The 20499-nt window shown below is 35.0% G+C and overlaps 1 protein-coding gene across 1 annotated transcript in view; it reads left to right on the forward strand.

Moving 5' to 3' along the window:
• LAMA2 (laminin subunit alpha 2) overlaps positions 1 to 20499 on the forward strand; it is a 525989-nt gene that overhangs the window by 287105 nt on the left and 218385 nt on the right. Inside the window, exons 13-15 of the mRNA XM_054569946.1 lie at positions 9229 to 9330; positions 10745 to 10956; positions 19861 to 19972. Of these exons, the coding sequence (XP_054425921.1) occupies positions 9229 to 9330; positions 10745 to 10956; positions 19861 to 19972 (426 nt within the window). The remainder of the gene's footprint in view (positions 1 to 9228; positions 9331 to 10744; positions 10957 to 19860; positions 19973 to 20499) is intronic.

Consider the following 20499-nt stretch of genomic DNA (forward strand, 5'->3'; position numbering starts at 1 on the left):
TTACACATAAATCAATGAAACCCACAGCAAAAATACTAATGGAACATCTAAATATAAGTAAGTAAACAGAAGAGAAACAGCTGTTGCAAAGCCCCTGTTTTTGAGCCTGGGCTTGCTAACACATAGCAATTCGGAGAATTTTGGCTGCTACCATTTACTCACATCTGTTCAGATTGTACTATTTCAACTCAGTACTTGATCAGCACATGTCATAGTACAGCACAGAGTTCTCTAAGTCAGAAGACTTAAATCAACACTAAATACTCATGCATTGTATGGGATGTTGTATATATAAGCTTTTTACCAGCTTTTGTTTAGCAATTCTATTCATGGGATGTGTACACATTTAAGTGCCCACAAATGGATCTAATTATTTGTAGAAAATGTATGAAATAGGAAAAAAATGATTTGTTGTATTTTAAAATTCCATTTGTCTACCTCTGGACCACTTATTTCTGAGAAGCCTTCATTATCTGGTTTTCACGTACAACCAAAAGCATTCTTACCTGATCAAACCCTCATAATTCCATTTGCTTTGAATCATAACTGAGCATAGGGAGAATGTAATTGAACCCTACCTTGTTACACAGGAGACAGGAAACATGCTGAAGTTTTAAATTGGTGTCATCTAAGTAAATAAACAATTAATTTAAAAATGTATATAGGAAACTCAGGTTGACTTCTCAGTTCCCCTAGATATGTCTTTCACAATTATTTTGTTTTTACTCTGCCATTCAAAACACTGTAATGGATATCTCTTGGAATTTTCAGTAAGAAACATTGTATATAAACATTGGCTAGAAGGAAGGTTGTAAGGATTTGGAAAGTCATGCTGAAAGTTGGGAAGAACAAGTAAGATGGGGAAATTTCCTAAGTAATTGGAGGACTGAGTTGCAAGGACACTGGCTGGTCAGTTAGTGTTATACTAAGGGGCTGTCTCTGGCCTGCTGCCGCAGAACTCTGTCCTCGGCCCTGTTACATTCATAATTTTCATCATTACTTTGGGTATGTATGAAATTCAAGTGATACAAAACACAGAGGAATGCAGTATAATCTTCCCAGGTTAGAAAGTGGCCAAATCTAAAAGGAAAAAAGTCCCGAAGTCAGGACCTTCCTCGAATTAGTTCTGATAATTGCATGTATAAAATGGACATTGTTTTTATTGGAAAATAAGTAACTCTGTCAGAACTCCACTTTACATGCCAAAAAGCAAAAGAAGGATGAGGCAGAAGACATGGAGGAGAAGAAAGGAAAGATAAGTAAAAGGAAGGAAGGCAGGCAAAAAAAGCAAGCAGAAAGGAAGAAAAGAAGGGAGGTATGAAGGCAGGCAAGCAGTAGAGTTCTTCAAGATTTTTTTCTTTGCATTCCTGTACTATGTAATGGAGCCGCTTGCTTTCAAACCAACATTTCTAGAATGTATTGTCTCTGTTTGACACCTACAACTCCCAATCCATTTTCTATGCATTAAAAGTGATAAGACTTTAAGACCTCCCATGTAAATTCTCCCTGTTCTCTAATACAACATCTCCTTGCATCTGTTCTATTCAAACAGTTATCAAGCTTTGAAAGAAGAGAAAGTGTTCTTAATCTCAGTGTTATAAATGTACAAAAAAGCATAACAACACCTGAAATGGAATACTGTTTCTATGTTAAAAGACAGCTCCATGAATAGATGCATTAATAAACACTTATGTGGGAGGGACACCTTTTCAGAGTTTAAGCCTCTGGGGCTTTGGAATCTAGAAAGCGAATCACTTGCTCTGTTTGTGCTGCTGAATTGAAATTGACAGATATGTTTCATTTATCCTGTTCAATATTACAAAGCCTTTTCCTCATTTGATTTTAGTATATTCCCCCTGAAATATTTACTCCAGTAAGCAAAAGCAAATATTAGGTTTTACACCCCATTTAGTGGAATAAGAGTGATGATGTCCTGACATTAGAGAACCAACTACTCCAGGCTTATTTTTATGAAAAGAATTTTGTCCCAGATATATTGTCTTCCATAGATCACCCATCCCTCCCCCTCAATTCATGTTTCTTGAGATTGCGAGGAAAAAAAGAGAGAGAGACACTACAGCACAAGTAGCCTATTTCTAAATACTTTTCTAAATACTTCAGTTTTATGAATTACCTTTAGCCTTTTTCCACTCACGAGGGAAAACTTTTCTGCCTCATTAAATCTTTAATGCAATGTGCTGCATGCAGGCTACATTATTATGTGTGACATTAGGTTATATATTGCAGAGTAACTATAGTGTTACTTGCAAACAAGCTGTTTCTTTGCCCTGCAGGTAGAATTAAACAGGTACTCATGGGAAACAGCTACTTGTGTTGCTCTTTTCTTAATGGAGTAAATTTGAGGATCAGGAGAGTGAACAGCCTAGCACTGAACCATCTCCAGGAATGAATGGGTGCTGCTACTTTCCCTGCAGTGTCTTCTCAACTTGATATCTGAATCTCCCTGAAAAGAATTTTGCTTAATACAAGGAGAAGGGTAAAAAGCAAGGTCCTTGGGGACCCTTCTAAAATGAACTATTCTCATTAAATTCACTTTCTTTTTATACTGAAAAGGAATACAACTCTCCTCTCTGGTAAGTATAGTCTCATCTATCCGGTAAACATAAGGGTTGCCTCAGAGTGAACTGGAATTGCACTTATTTCTACTTGGGGAAGACCATATTTCTCTAGCCAATAGAATGATGACAGTTTAATTTCTAAACAGCAGAAGAAAATGAAATGTTCTATTGGCTGTACATGCAGTGCTCTGTAAAATTACAGTAATCAATGTTGTCCACAAAAAGAACTAATGTGAAAGTCCTGAAGATAATATTAATAAATTGAGTCCACAAAGTCCAAAATTGTGGAAAATTAAAGTTATGCACACTACCCATAACTTACTGATGTCATGTGATATATTGTTAGACTTCTTCAATGTTAGTGAATAAACTGGTTTACAGAGAGCTCTACCTGTTCTAGCATCTGTTAGCTCTCTTATTTGTTGTGTTTACCACTGATTCCTCAGTAGATTTTGGGAACATTACTGAAAAACCTTTTTTCCCTCAGTTTTCAGACCAGTGGGATATCAGCCGGGCAAAGAAAGAACAGCAGCATTTTAATAGAGTGTTACAGGAATGAGAATTTCAGCAGGAATATTAGTTTAAGCAATTCTAAGTAGCAAAATAGACAGACATGCAAAGAGGCTAGATCAGAAGTTTCCATACTTTCTCAATTCATGGCATGCTTTGTGTCTGTATTTTTTTCACAGTGTCTTCTAAAGCAACTGAAATATGCCACAGTACTTAGGGTAAAACAACTTAAATGTTTCCGTTTAGTAACTTAGTAATCATTTAAAAAGGTAATGCAGCCCTGGCTAATGTGGTTCAGTTGGTTGGGCATTGTCCCACAAAGCAAATGGTCACCAGTTCAATTTCCGGTCAGGGCACATACCTGGGTTGTGGGTTCAATCCCCAGTTGAGGCACATACAAGAGGCAACTGATTGATGTTTTTCTCCGTATATTTCTCCCTCCCTTCTCCTCTCTCTAAAGCCAAATAAATACAATCTTTAAAAAAGATAATGCACATAAATTTAGACAATATAATAATTTCTTTTCTTCATAAATAACCACAATTGCTTACTAATGGGATCTGTTTGCCAGCTGGGTTTTTATCACAGCATCCACTGAAAACTTGGCTTAACAAAGGTATGACATGGCTGAAAATTAAAGCAAGCAAAATAAAACCCCTCAAAATTCTAAGAACATTCTTAAAAGGGGTATAGCATTAATCTAATGTTGAAATCGTGAACTAAATTGAGCTGGTTGTTCGTCCAGTATATTTTCCTCCAACATTTATGGATCCCACGGTGCCTTCATGAGTTCACTGCCGTGCCCTGGGGCACCTCTTCACAGAGCTTCTGAACAAGGGCTACACAGATCCTGGGGAGTGTTTAAACTGCACAGAAAGTTGAGTGATACAGATCCCAGACTACTGGAAGGGTCTTCATCAGGGAAGTACAAAAACAGAAGTAACAGATAAAACCTTCCCCAACAAGAAGACTGAAGTCAGAGAATTGAGTTCAAATGCTTGATGGGGGCCTAGTAAGTGCAATGTGGCAAAGGGAATAGAAAGTTAGCCAAAAAGAATTTCAAGAGAACAAGATTGAGGCAGTAATCTGATATATATATAACAAAGTGAAAATAATATTGTATTGCACTTACAGTTTCCAATTTAAAATAGAAAAATAAAGCAATTGGCTTGACCAAATCATGAAAGTTGGGAAAATAATCAAGTTTGTCTCCTAGGAAGATCCAGATAATGAGATTAACTTGGGGTACCTTGAGTGTTTGAGACATTATTGAACAATCACTCAATACAGGACTGTTCAAGGCTGAATTGTACGTATCCACAAATTTATATGTTAAAGTCCTAATCTCCAGAACCTCAGAATGTGACTATATTTAGAGAAAGGCTCCTTAAAGAGGTAATTAAGTTAAGAAGAAATAGTTAGGATGGTCCCTAATTCAACATTGCTGGTGTCTTTTTAAGAAGAGGCAATAAGGACAGAAATACAGAAGAAGACCGTGTGAGGACAGAAGGCAAAGATGACCATCTACATGCCAATGTGAGAGGCCTCAGAAGAAACCTACCCAGCTGATACCTTGATTTCAGATTTCTGTAGTTTAAGCCTCCCAGTCTCTGGTACTTGCTATGGAAGAATAAGCAAACTAATATAGGGACACGGCACAAGATGGAAGGTATAGATTGAGGTACTAGGTATAAACATAGTTCAGTCAATGGAAAGAATGGAAAAGTCAATCAGAATAAATAACTAAGAAGGAGTAAGAGTCTTGGAGACATCCATACAATGAATAAACAATAAGAAAGAAAAATGTATTTATAAATGTGATGAGGTATGACCAGGTTGGAGGAGGAGTCTCAGGACAGTTTAGTGCAATAGAAGACAAAGAAGTTAAAATCTTAAGAACTATTACATGTCACATAAAGATTAAGAATAAAGCTGAACAAAAGATCCATTAGTGGTTGCTGGATAAAGTTGATAAATGATTTTTCAAAGAGTACTTTAATAGAGTACTAGGGGTGAAAGACAGAGTGCAGTAGATAAAATAAGAATGGGAGAATGGGTAGGAATGAAGAAAATGAGTGTTATACCCCATATCACAGAGTTTGACAGTAAAAAATACATAACCATAAATAATATGTAGAGGAAAAAGTAAAGTCAATTGATGACTGGATGCACTGTGCACATTGGACTTGATGTAGAGAATGAAGGTTGGGATACTTGAAAGGATTATAGGAGAGTGGGGAAGCAGGGGCATGGAGGAGTCCAGCAAAGGTGGCATTTGGGAGATGGAGCAGTAGCTACATGAAGAAGAGGCAGTGAATTCTTCATCCACACCGACACAAAAGAAACATTTATACTCTGCATATTCTTAAAGTTTTTGCTCCCAAAACACCATCCCTCAGAAGAGAAGTGCTGTCTTATGACTGACCTGTTACAAAGACTTTCATACACTGGTTATGTACTCTTTGGGGAAGACATGTTAGCTGGAAATAATAGCAGGAGCTACTTGGTTTAAAAGATTTTGGGGTTAAAGGAAAAATAGAGGCAAAAGAATTTAGCAGAGAATGAGTAAGTAATTATTCCTAGGGATACAGCCTCTAAATTGTAGGATATCTCTTTTTCCCCCATTTTATTTATTTTTTTTAAAATTTTAATTAATTAATTTATTTTTCCAAGTGCATTTGTCTCTGCCTTCCCCCCACCACTTTCCCCAGCCCTCCTTCCCCCCTCTCCCTCCCTCAATCCTTCCCCACTTTGGCTTTGTCCATGAGTCCTTGCTATATGTTCCTCGACTTGCCCCTTCCCTTCCTTTTCCCCCGCCCACCCCTCCCTGCTTCCCTCTTGTCTCTGTTGGTTTCTTTTTTCTTTCAGTGTTGCTAGTATTAATTTTCCTTGCACCTTTGTTTTGTTGGTTAGGTTCCGCTTATAGGTGAGATCATATGGTATTTGTCTTTTGCCCTCTGGCTTATTTCGCTTAGCAAAATGCTCTCTAGTTCCATCCATGCTGTCACGAAGTGTAGTAGTTCTTTTTTTCTTTCTGCTGCATAGTATTCCATTGTGTAAATGTACCATAATTTTTTGATCCAATCATATACTGATGGGCATTTAGGTTGCTTCCAACACTTGGCTATTGTAAATTGTGCTGCTATGAACATTGGGGTGCATAGGTTCTTTTGAATTGGCGTTTTGGGGTTCTTAGGGTATAGTCCCAGCAGGGGAATCACTGGATCAAAAGGCAGTTCCATTTTCAGCTTTTTGAGGAAATTCCACACTGCTTTGCACAATGGCCGCACCAGTCTGCATTCCGACCAACAGTGTACTAGGGTTCCCTTTTCTCCACGGCCTCGCCAGCACCTGTTGTTTGTTGATCTGTTTATCATGGCCATTCAGACCGGTGTGAGGTGGTACCTTACGGTGGTTTTGATCTGCATTTCTCTGATGGCTAGTGGTGCTGAGCATCCTTTCAAATGCTTCTGGGACCTCTGTATTTCTTCCTTGGAAAAGCGTCTGTCCAGGTCCTTTGCCCATTTTTTGATTGGATCATTTGTCTTCTTGGAGTGGAGACGAGTGAGTTCTTTATATATCTTGGAGATCAAACCTCTATCTGATGTATCATTAGCAAATATATTTTCCCATACGGATGACTCCCTTTTCATTTTGCTGATGTTTTCTTTAGCCGTGCAGAAGCTCCTTATTTTGATGAGGTCCCACTTGTTTATTCTTTCCTTTATGTCCCTTGCTTTAGGAGACATATCAGGATTTTTCTCCTAAAGTATATCAGGATATCTTAATCATATTAAAATATTATTTAAATAAGTCTCTGACTAAGTAGTTGTATAGAGGTGACCAAAAACGTACACCTCTAGGATAAATGAAAAAGACACCGATTCTAATAATATAGAAATGTGTAATTAGGGCCTTGAGAAAAAAATCTGGGATGGTATATATCTGTCAAAAATTGTTTTTCACATAACTTAGGTGGAAGTAAAATGAATTCATTTATGAAAATTCTTAGATGATACAAAAACAGGTTCTAATAAATGCCAAAGCATGGGTATCAAAGATGCATAAAAATAGTTGGTGGAAAATGCTTTATTAAATATGAGTAAAAAAGCAATTTTTAATATTTAATAATTTTTTCTTTTCTATTATTATGATTAATCCTCGGAATAATAGGTTGAATTAATCCTACTCCTTAGTTTATACTTTATACTATCATAAATTTGCATTAGGCCCCTCTCTTTGTCTATATAATTATTTGTTCCTTTCTTCTAAATTTTAACTTCATTTTTCTCCCATATTATATTATTTTATATACCATATGATTTTTATAAGTATTATAAATATGTATGGAAACATTAGCAAATTAAATATTGTAAGAAACAATTTTTCTATTTCACCTGAAGTCTTAAAAGCTTGGAGACTGAAATTATACTGTGGCTCTTTTATTGGCAAAAAGGGAATTACCTTCTGTTACCTTTAATTCTAAGGATTTTTTTAAAATTTGGATATGTATGGTAATTTCTTAAATTAATTTTGAGAATTATAGTTGATTTTTTTTTCTTTTTTGGGAAGTGGTGGGGGCCATATTCCAGAAAAATAAAAACATATGTTCCAAATTTAATTAATTGAAATGTATTTGGATGCTCAAATGTTTTGCAACATTATAGATTTATGTCCCAATATCCTTCCCAGACTCAGTCCCTACCTCCTGCTACACATTTTTATTAATTTAGAAAATTCCAAATAATTCAGTCCTCTTTGAAATACATAAAGTATCCTTTTTATGCTGCCTTTTTAGACACCTCTCACTGAGAAAATATCTGGCTGATTTTGAACAAGCATGCTATGTGATATTTTGGATGCTTATCTTAATAGAACCAAAACCTTTTACATATATTCACCTCTCATTATTCACAATAATGCCAAGTGCTATAGTCCAGACAGATATTTATTATTTTATATATAAGAAGACATTAGATTAACCAAGTCAGGGGAATAAAAGTTTTCTGAAATTTAGTTTCCTATAGAGCTCCATCCACATAATGAGCTCTTAGAAGACATTGCAGAGCTTCAATTTAAAAACTCTGTTCAATCAGAGTGAGCTATGGGTGATTCCCTGTGGAACAACTTTGAGACAATCAGGTTCCTCTTCCTCCATCCAGTGCATCCCAGGGAAGTGCTTTGTGGTCAGGCTCTGCCCTGAGAGGCTACAGAGAGCCAATGGCTGCAATGCTGGGTCTCTGGTTGTCAGCGTGGAAGGAACAGCAGAATACAAATCATCAGCTTTGTTTTATGAATATCTTTATTTACACTGCTGGAGTGGAATTTTGTTTTAAAAGAGAACAGGATTTGCATTGAATCTGTCACTCAAACTCCAATGTTGACTCCTGTTCTATAAGTGATCTTGCTTTCCTATTTTTTTTTTTCTTTTCTACAAGGTGACTGTCAATGTCGGGAGATGTAAACCTCAAGCATACATTGTATGAGGCTTAGAATGCATATTGGAAAAAAAGACATTTCTTTAATGAAAAGGGGTAATAGCATTCATTCGAACTAAACATAATTGACTGCACATGGGAAAATGTATTTTATTTGGGAGTTTTGATTGCATTTTATCATAATATAAAATTTGATGCTACTCTTTTATTTTTTTGACCAACAGAATTTCTCAGCTTAGCTTAGAGTCTATGTAAAGTGCCTGTCAAATGGAGTGATGTTTTTGTTAAAAGCATTTAGACCCTCGGAAAGTGAGTGACCCTCAGGGATGGCTAGAAATCTCCCAATTTTGACAAAGATCCTTTTCTTTTTGGAAATTGTAAAGCTCAAGCTATAGACTAGGAAAATGACAAAAAAGGCTCTGTTTGGTTTCATGGAACTTAACCTATTTCTGCAAGCCTGCAATACTGGGGAAAATAATACCTGAATTGATATTTGTGTCAGGCTTGCTGCTGATTGCTAAGGTTTATATAAAGGTTACTCCTAAAGAAATGTCTGTCATTCTTACCCTGCACTCTTGGGATCTTGGCTTTTTCCAAATCCTGCCCTCTAGAACAATAAAATGATTTTAAAATAATAAATAAAATATGATTTAATAGCCCACCTCCTGTCTTGTAATGATTACGTATCTCCTCTCTTGTAGCTTACCGCAGCTGGAGGACAATTAACATTTACCATATCATATGACCTTGAAGAAGAAGAAGAAGATACAGAACACATACTTCAGCTTCTGGTTATCTTAGAGGTAGAGTACAAAAAGGGCCATTTATGCTCAACTGTATTACACTCTTATTTTATGTAAGGTTATTCCTTACTTGTTTGGTTTGACATTAATTTACATAATATAATAGAAAAATATTATATCTTGAAAATTTTTTCCTATGCCAGTCCTATGTTTCACTCTTAAACAAACTCAGTCTATTCATTGGGTTTCAATAATAAAGAAGATCTTCAGACCAGATTTGGAATTTAAATTAAAAACATAATGGTCATATTCCCAAGAACATAAGTATGATGAAATTGTTTAGACAAATGCTGATTTACATAGTTGTATATTTTCCATCTCCCCTTGCTTCCAAGTAGAATTTGACTATTTCATTTGTATTAGTCAGAAGTAAATGAAAGAGAGAACTTGTTTATTTAGGTGTGGATAAATTTTGACTTCCAAATTCATAATTTAGGTAAGAAAGACATGGGAGAAGCTGTTGTCAGGATCTGGAGGGCCATAAGCAATTCTAATATTCAGGAAGCCCAAAGTTATCTTAGAGGCTCCCTCCCGCCCTTTCTCACACCCCACCCTCCAACACTCACACAGCCAAAGGGACATGCTCGCACACATGTTTATGATCCCAAATGGATCAATGTTGATGGAGCCCGGGGATCTGGTATCTTAAAGGGACCTTTCATACTTCTGAATCAATGACAGAAATTTCCTCCAAAATGAATATTTCCAATATTAGATGAAGTGGACTGGATAACATATATCAGTATATATGTATATATGTATATACGTATGTGTATGTGTGTCTATGAAACTAGAAGTATACCTTGGAATACCTTTGAGATAAAAGGGTCCTCTAAGTGTAAAATGGTGAGAAATTATATGTCATTAATATGAACGAACCAAGACAAGGAGGATAATCTGAATGTCATAAATGAGTCAATACATTCCCCATTATACCATTATCCTATGCAGAGTTTTTCTTGTTTTTTTTTTCAATGTCAAAAAAGGCCTTTAAAACAATAACTTAATAACTATTCAAAGTTTTATTCCTTTTTTTCTTATACAACCTCATTCATCACAAAATAATATATTTGAAATACGCAATTGTGCACTGGTAAAAAATCAAAATGTTTGTAATCACATTCATGTATGAGTTTCTAAGTATCTGTTATTTTAATTAATTGAGGAAACAAGGTCAGGCATAAGCAAGCAACTTATACTTTGTAAAGCATCTGGTTAAGGCTACTATTTAAATTGCCTTCTCTCTCTTTCATTTGTATATCAGAAATATGCTGAATGACAGGGAGAGCGAACCGGCAATTAAAAACCTACTGACAATAATACACAAAGCGGAGAGTTCAAACACGGACACTTTTTACCCTTTTATACCCTCTTTTCACAGGTTTACCCTTTGATACTTTCTCTTTCCCTTTAGGGAGCTGACTTGAGAATCAGTACAGCCCAAGATGAGGTGTATCTGAAACCATTTGAAGACCATGTTACTGTATTGACACTCAAAGAAGATTTATTTACCATACACGGCACAAATTTTCCAGTCGGTAGAAAGGAGTTCATGACAGTACTTGCGGATTTAAAGAAAGTCCTCATACAAATCACAGACAGCCTTGAGGTGGATGCCATCTTCAGGTAAGCACAAGAACTGCATCTCCCAGTGTTTACGGAGTTACCTTGGGGCAGACGTGCCTGTGTCAGGATGACTTTGAAGATCTCTGGGAATTATTGTCTCATTTTGTAGATAATAATGGAGGACTGGTGTTCTATAAGGTGTTTATATTAAAGCTTTAAGATTTTAAATACCTAGAATGAATTTGACTTAGCCCTTTATTAGTATTGGTGATTCATTGGCAATTCTGCCAGAACAAGGGCTAAAAAAGATCCCTAAACTGAGAAATGCTATACTGAAAAATAAAGCCTCCTTTATGATTACTCAGGTAGTATGGAATTAAAGATATGTAATTCCAAGATAACTATATTCAAAAAGTGGTGTGTAAGATATTTTCTTCCATTAATTAATTAATGAGTTACTGACTTAACCGTATATAATTTGTAATAAGAAATACAAGCACCTTCATTTAAATAACCCCAAGTCTCCTTATAAAGTGCTGTAAGACTATAAAAGTTGCATGGTGTAAAAGAAGGAGGAGATTTGGAGACAACCAGACAAGGAATTCAATAAGCTCTATTGCTGATTTTATGTGTGACATTTGGCAAGTATTTGGTCCTTGTGGAAAGTTGGTTTCTTCAAGTATAAAGTAGAGATAAATGGTGCCTACCTTTAGGGTCATGGTGAAAACTATGTGTTCTCCATATTTTTTTTTTTTTTTGGTTAAAGAGAGAACTCCCTGACTTGAACTAAATGTGCCCAGGTCAAACTTACTATAGGCTTTTCCTTTTAAAACAATGGCATTTGTCTGACAAAATGTAAACTTCACCTGTGTCTGAATGACCTCTGTTTCTTGCTCCTTTTCTATTCTACTAATAAGTAACAAGCTATCATGGCAACTATCTTTTAAATCAGATTAAGTTAAATGATTAAATTTGACCCCAAGCGACAACTTGGCCTACCCAAAATCAAAGCAATGTCTCCAATACTGGCTTATCTAGGAGAGGATTTTTTTTTGTTGATGCTCTCCCAGCCCCGTCATTTGCTCATTTGCTCATGCCGCCTATCCCTAGCTTGTCTTTCAACTAAGTGTGATCATCATTGCCATCTCCCATAGGAGGGAACTGCAGACTCATAAACAGAGCCATTGCCAAACAATGTACCTCTTTGCATAGGCAATAATGCTAGCTGGGTTAAAATGCCACGAAGATGTGAAGCAGCACTTAGGAATTAATTATGTTTTTCCCCATTTAGTAAATAGAGATTGTCATGATGTTTAAACCGTATAAAGAAATGAGTCCTCTGGCTTTCAAAATGAATGACAACCAAATTGACAAAAAGTGGCTACGAGGCTTATTTATTTTTGTCAGCGTTGCTTCTCAGACTAGTTCATCCAAAGGCATTTCCCACTGATTTATGTCAGATAATTTCAGTGTCTACCCATCTTAAAATCATCAGTTTCATTGGAAGTCTTTTGAAGTTTTCTCACACACGAGCGACGTGTTCCCAGAGCATGGGTATGTGAACCGATGCAGGCGTTAATCCAAGCAGGTGGCTGCTTTATGGTTCAAGAAGTAAAAGCCAATGTCAGATTTGAAACTCCTACCGACTTTAGGTGAGCTGAAAGTCAGCATGAATCCTGAGTCAGTAAGCTTGTTATATTTTACGTATCTCTGATCTGCTAGCAGATTGATTTATATTTGTAAAACATTATGTGAATTGATTTGAACTGGTCCTGCACAGTAGGCTTCTAACTTGGTATACAGTTTGTGTGCAAGCACAAGTAAATTGATCTAAAAAAAATGCATGTTTAGAATTATTTAAGTAGGATTTACTTCTGTGATACTTCTCTCAACAAATGCTTAGCTTCCTTCAGTAACGTGGTTACGGTAGTCCCTTCTTACCCACAGGGGATATGTTCCAAGACCCACAGTGGATGTCTGAAACTGCAGTTAGTACCAAACCATATATATTATGTTTTTTTCCTATACATACATACCTATGACAATGTTTACCTTACAAATTAAGCACAGGAAGAGATTAACAAGAATAACTACTAATAATAGGACACGTAAAATAATATACTGTAACAAAAGTTATGTAAAAGTAATCTCTTTCCCCAGTAATTTTTATATTTTTCAAGTCAAACCTATTCCATCCATCTGTATAACCATCCTTTATTTGCAGTAAGTGGCTTGGTGTCCCTTGTTTCAGGGAATCCCTTACTGAAGTCATCAGAAGACTCAATGCTTTCTGGGCCAACACATTGCCATCGATTATTAAGTCAAGAACTTTCATATTTTCACTTAAAGGAAGCACTTTACAGCTTCTCTTGGGCACATCTGAATTGCCAGTATCACTACTTTTGTGCTCTAGGACCATTATTGAGTAAAATGAGGGTTACCTGGACACAAGTACTGCAATACTCAACTGTCGATCTGATAACCAAGGCAAATGTTTTACTACGTGACTGCAGGGTGGGTAGTACGTACAGCATGGATAAGCTGGGCAGAGGAATGATTCACATCCCAGGCAGGACAGAGGTGGAGAGGATGAGATTTCATCACACTAGTCAGAACAACTTGCAATTTAAACCTTATGAGTTGTTTATTTCTGGAATTTTCCATTCAGTATTTCAGACCATGGTTGACCGTGGGTGATGGAAACCTCAGAAACTGAAACTGTGGACAGAGAAATTGTGAATAAGGATAAAGTACTGTAGGTGGCATTGAATAGTGAAAGGAAAACTGGGTGCAGGTCAACATTTTGACTTTTGCCCAAAGATCAGCTATTTCATAGTTTTAGCCATAAACGTAGTTTTGCCCCTTTTGGATTTCAGTCTCCCATCTGTGAAACAAGAGGGACGATGATTGCTTGCCAGCCCCGAAAGGTTACCATGAGAATGGAATACGAGGGCTGCAAAATCACTTTGCTAAAAGGAAATCAGCTTGCAAATCTGATGCATTTTTAGCTGACCTGCATCATTCGAAAGATTAATGGTTTTTCCAAATACCATTAAGACTTGGAGACATCTAGAATAAAGCACGTACTAATATTTCTAAAATTGTGGTGGTTTTGCTGTCATTCTTTTCCAGAATCCTGAGAAGCTCATGCAATAAAATTAGTTGTTCTCCTTCTCATTGTCCTCTTTCATGAGATGAAGATACATATAGAAAAGTTTTTATCCTCTCAAGAATGTAAGAGAAATAAACTTAAGTGCTCATCTTTCTCTTTTAATTTCTCCAAACCTTAGATTTAGTAGCATCCTTGATATTTAACTCAAGCAAGGAGCCTATTCAACATTTCCTCAACACTTATTCAATACAGAACTTTGCAAAAAAAAAGTGTATTTTACTTTATAATAGACATGAGTATGTTCATCAAATTTTTAATCTCTGCCTTTAGAATATTTTATTTCCCTAAGCTTTGAGGGTAGATGGTAATCATATAATTTGGTCTGGTCAATGAAATGTAAACTGAAGTGACGTATCACCCCCTATCCCACCAAAAAAATCATTGAATTGCTAGTATGAGGCTCTCTAGATCTTACTGACCTACCAGAAAATCAAAACAGCCTGAAATATCGATGGCACATAAAGATCAGCTGCCCTGAACAGTCACCCAGGACGACAGAAGATTTTGCACGAGTAAACTTTTGTTTTCTGTTAATCCTCTGAGAATTTGGAGTTATTACCACAGCATAACTGAGTCATCATAACTTTATTGTGATGCTCCCATGTATCTTTTTTGCTTCAAAATAAATACAGAATTTCTTAAGGCAAGGTGCTTTCACATGACTTTTAGAGTAAATCTGAGGGACTTTTATTGGTATCAAAAATATTACTCAGTATTTATATAATAAATCATCTAGAAAAATTCCATATAAACAAGAGCCTTGATGATTATAGACATAGTGTCGATATATATTTTTTATTTTTTGAAATTAATGATGCAAGTGACTGCCTGTATAATTTGAAGAAATTATACTGATGAGGACTTGTAAGACTAAATAAATGTATGCAATTACTAAGTACCAAGCTGTTGGTAACAGGTTCAGCCAGGATTTAAACCCACATGTGTTTGCTCCCCGTAATCTTTGACTACCTTCCAAATCTATTCTGTAAATATTGGATTCATTCAGTCTGCCAACATTTACTGAGCACCTTCCCTGTGTATCTTTCTAAAGTCTCGGTTCCCTATTCTATAAAATAGCAGAAACAATATTTAACTTACAAGATTGAAGGCTAAGTAAGAAAATGATGTATCCAAAATACCTGCCATGCTATCTAGCACACTTTGGGAGGCAACATAAGGTAGCACAGTGATCATTGATTTTGGAGTCACACTTGGGTTTGAATTTGTGCTGCACCGTTTGCTACCTGTATTATATGGACAAGGCACTTCCCTGAGACCCAGGTTCTTCATTTGTAAATGTGGATAGAAACACAATTGCTGTGTTGGGTTCCATGATACTTAAATGAGATGTCTGTCAAGCTCACATTATAACGCACAGAAGATAGCAGACACTTAGTACTAATACGATGTGATAGTTCTAGGCTAAGCAAAGAGGATGCAAAGATGGATAAGTGGTCATTGAATTCAAAGAAGGCCAAGTCCAATATGAAAGGCAGACATACACTTACAATACTATAATAGTGTAATAAAGTGTGCACAGTGCACACTGGTAGGACTAAGGTAGGAAGAGATGAATTCTGATATTAGCATTTAATATACTTTTTGATAAATGGCTGCAACAGTATCAAATTCAGTCAGTTATTTCCCTTATTTGATGTAAGATTGAAAATGTTAGAGGAAAATGTTTAGCTCTTTCTTAGCTGGCCCACTCACACATTGACAGGACCACCGAATGATTTTACCTTCTCAGAGAGGGAGTGAAAATTATTAGGCTCCTCAGATTTAGTGCCTGGTGAAAACTCTGCAAGACAGAAGCTAAAAAGAGTTCTGAGTCATCATCTATGTTTTGACAAATGAAATAGAACAAAGAAACAAAATCTGTATCTATGGTGGCTTCCCAAAGTAAACATTTATTTGAGTAAAATTAAATGAAGGTCAATATTTAAAAAGTGGATAGAAAAAAAATATTTTATAAATTTTTAAGACAAAAATCTTGTTTCAAAGGATTTTTTAATTTTTAATTTTATTTTTAGTGAACCATAACATATCTAACTCTGGTGGAAAATAGAGTAAAACAAAATTATGGAGAACAACCTTTAAGTCAGTACCCAGACAATGTTTCAGCATTTTTATTACTAGCTTATATATTTATGTCTTTTCTCTTCATCCATCAGCTTATCTGTATATCTAAGTTGTAATAATAAGGAGAAATAGGCAGCTAAAACATTTGACTTAGTTGGCAAATTTTTAATAGTTCATGCATCTCTAAACTTTAGTAGTTTATTATTGCCAGCATTATATATTTAAATGAATGCAGCCTGGTATCAAGAAAAGAAAATGACCATATTAAAGGAAAAAAACCACAAAACTGCAGCCTTCTTCATGAGTAACACTGAAAACTTTTAAACACATTAAAATCTCATTTAACAAATAGCAGAACCTAATGAACACTGGAGTTGCTCAGTGAATACTAATGCGGGATATTGCTGGGAAAGATGTTTGTATGACGAAATTTCTCATAGCTCAGAATGGTTTCATAGATTAAGGAGAGGAATATCTGTTGTTCAAAGACAAATTAAATTTGGCAGTTCATTAAAAATATTTCTTTTTTTGTTTTATATTTTAAATTTTTCTTAAAGTACTCACTCATTTTTTTTTTAATTTTGTAACTCTCTAATACTTTCTTTACATTTTACCTATCAATTTTATATTGGAAATCCTGGGACTATATCTATATACAATTGACTAGCCTGCTATTTAGTAAACTGTGACAGTCTTTCATATAATAAGTAACTAGTATAGTAATCATGAAATCTAATTCTGAAATTAAAGTAATCATAAATATTTTTTTATATGATAGTTCATTAATTGAAGGCAATTAGGTGTCATAACACATTCATATCTGGCCTTTGGCCTGAAGACCTGGTTCTAACATTTTTCAATTTATTTTCTTTATTCCATCAAATAAGTAATGTCTTCTACTTATTTCATTTTATTCATCTGAAATGTGGATATTAAGCTTAGTGTATCATTTGTTATGGAGTATGTTACTATTATTAGTAACGTAACTAGATTCCACTTATCTATCCACTCATTTATTCATGTATTTAGTATTGTACCTACCCATTCATTCATCCATCTGTCCAAGTATTCACCATCTATCCATCCTTCTGTCTATCATTCAAGCAACAAAAGTGGGCTGAGCATATGTTGAGATGACTAAGCCAGGTATGTACATGACACGACAGAGTCTCCGCTCTCAAGGAGTAGCTCATGAGCGCATGTAAACATGAGCAAGAGCTACCCTTAGTTTAGTAACTCTTCCAAAGCCTGTGTTGTGTTAAGAAAAATTTCCAGATACAGAAATTCCACTCCTACGTGTATACCCAAAAGAATTAAAATCAGGCACTCAAAATGTACTTGTACATGAATGTTTATAGTGGTACTGTTTTATAGCCAAAAAATGGAAACAGCCAAACATCCATCAGCAGATGAATAGGTAATCAAAACATGGCGTATTCATAAAATACAGTTTTACTCAGCCATAAAAAGGAATGAAATACTGATACATGCTAAGACATGGATGGACCCTGAAAATACTGTGCTAACAGAAGCCAAACATAAAAGTATTATATGATTCTATCTGTATGAAATATCCAGAATATTTCATATTCTGAACAACATTGTGAATGTACTAAATGACATTTTTAAAGTGATTAGTTTTGTTATATGAATTTTCACTTCAATTTTAAAAAAAGAAAAAATTTCCAGTGACACTTCGTCTACAAGTTATTTAATGAAAAAAAAATGACCTTTTAGAGGTTTTCTAAAAATCTCTGTGTAACCTGAACACTGTAAATCAGTGATTTTTTAATGCTTACCAGTTTTGGACCTTCTTCCAGGTTGTCTAAGCTATACCCCAGAAAAGAAAACATTAAAAAAATAGTGCTGCGCGAGTTGATCTTAGCTAAAGATAACCTGCTTGTCTTTAAAGGATGGCACCTAGCACTTTTAATACCCGGCTATGATATTCCAGTGCCTGTTTTCTCAGATTTAAACTTGATTTTATTTTCTACTTCTTAATGATGCATAGATTCATACATATCATATTTCAAGATACTATCAAAGCTCTAGGATTGGTAAACTGGAGGTAATAACAATAAAAATCTTAGAAATGTTGCTGAAAAACTTACAGCTTTGTTAAAGGTGTTTTGTTTTTGTTTTCGTTTTTTTGATACATTTAATGAGCTTTGTTCTCTGGCTTGATTACAGTGTACATTCTCAAAATTGGCAAGCTTTTTGGTAATTGTGAATTGCCAATTAATAAAAATCTACCACCACTCTGGAAAAGCAAGTAAAAATGCATGCCCTAGCAAGAGTCAGTTGCAGCTTTCTTATGCTTAAATGATGGCATGTGATGTGATATGGAGGTCTAGCAATCATTTTTAAAAACAATAATTATCATTATGCTTTAATAGCAGTCACTTAATTTTTGTGTTCTTAAGTTTAAAATTTATTTTAATTCATTAAAATTACTCTAGTTTGGGGAATGCAAATAGTATTCTATCCCATTACTACAATCAATAAGAATATAAAATATCTACTAATTCATAATCACCCACATGTGTTATGTCTTATACCAAGAACTTTATTAGTAATTTTATCATTTAATCAAGCTTATGGTCTATGGACTCATATTGTCTCCATTACATAGATGACAATACCAAGGCCTAGGCAGATTAAGTAATTTCTCCTTGTCTACAGGACTGGAAGATGTCAGAGAGAGGACATGAATCCTGGTCTAACTCCTGAGTTTGTTTTCTTAAAGATGAAGTTTTCTAAAAAATCTTACATTTAAAAAATGAGGAAAAGCCAATAATATACAATAACACTTATTTAAATTGAGAATGTATATCATTTACATAATTTTTAGAAGGAAACACATACACTATATGTATATATGTGTTTGTTTATTTATTTATTTATTTACTTACTTATTCATGTAACAGCATTTTTCAGTTTAGCCAAAACAGCTTTTCCAAAAAATCGTGATACCAAATCACTCTGTTAAAATCAGACTGTAAAGAAGTACCAATAGACTAAAACCCATAGACATAGAAAACAATGAATTCAATTTAAGCCCAAAACAAATTAATTAATTCAACTGAACATTTGAGAATGCTTGTCTTTTACCTACCAATATGCAGATTTATTTTTGAGAAAAAAACAAAAGAAAATAACTTCCTCTCTCTCTCTTTCTTCTCCCCTCCTCCCTCCCCCTCTCTCTTTTTCTTTCTTCTTCTATCTTTTTTTCCAATTTAATAACTCAGACTAAATATACTTTTTATACTCTTTCTCCATTTTTTAATCCTGTGTACCATGCTCTTTCTCTACTTCATTCCTATTGTCCCTTTCTGCTTTTCTGGTTTAAATGTTATCATAAATCAATAATATGAATGGTTTATGTTTTAAAAATCTTTTCAAACATGTGATTTTAAAGTTTATCTCAAAAAAAACAAGGAAATCAAAACACAGCCAAAAAATAAGAAATGAGCAAGAATGATCTCATATCTTTTCAGCATTTGATCGTGGTAGTGGTTGTGAGTGGCTGGGCAGACTTTACCTAATATAATGAATGACAAGAGCTTCAAATTATGGATATTCTTTAGCCATTTCTTAACACAGAACTTGTTTATATTTATATCATTGTTACTATACTGTTCCTCAAGCTGTACAATACTTAGGAGCCTGTTTACTTACTTACTTACCATCTCCTTTTCCTTCTGCCCCAGGCTGAGTTCTGTTGGCCTTGAATCTGCTGTCCCCTATGCCACCGAAGGAAGCTTTGCAACAGCTGTGGAAGTCTGTCAGTGTCCATCAGGGTACACTGGATCCTCTTGTGAAGTAAGTCTGCAAAAGTATATCCTCAGTGCATTCTAAGGTCCTTCATCATGTCCTCCAATAAACTGTTCTAAAAAGAGTCTAGGGTTTTTTGGGAGTTTTTTTACATCAGAGATTGCACAAACAAATGATAGTACATTACTTACAGAAGGAAATTGAATGCCTGCCAAAAAGTCATGGCTTTCAAACAGAGTGCGACTCACATATTGTCTTCTCGAAATCATGTTTCTTTTTGAGATACTTTGCTCTACTGTAGCTGAAAATGTGATGTTTTCATAAGTGTTTGTTCCCTATTTAATTGGTTGAAAAATAAGATGTATGATAACAAATATATTTCAAAATATTTCCCCTTTATTTCCACCATAATACTTACCAGAAATTTAGCACTATTTAAAAAAAAATTTTCTCCATTTTTTATTCTTGTGTGCCATACTGTCTCTCTACTTTATTCCTAACAATATAGCAAAATTGCAGTCATCTAAAAGGGCACTATCTTTAAAATATCAAAAACATAATACATGGAAGAAATA

Source organism: Pteronotus mesoamericanus, unplaced genomic scaffold (assembly GCF_021234165.1).
Source record: "Pteronotus mesoamericanus isolate MK-2021 breed Mesoamerican mustached bat unplaced genomic scaffold, CSHL_Meso_final contig_20, whole genome shotgun sequence".
NCBI lineage: Eukaryota > Metazoa > Chordata > Mammalia > Chiroptera > Mormoopidae > Pteronotus > Pteronotus mesoamericanus.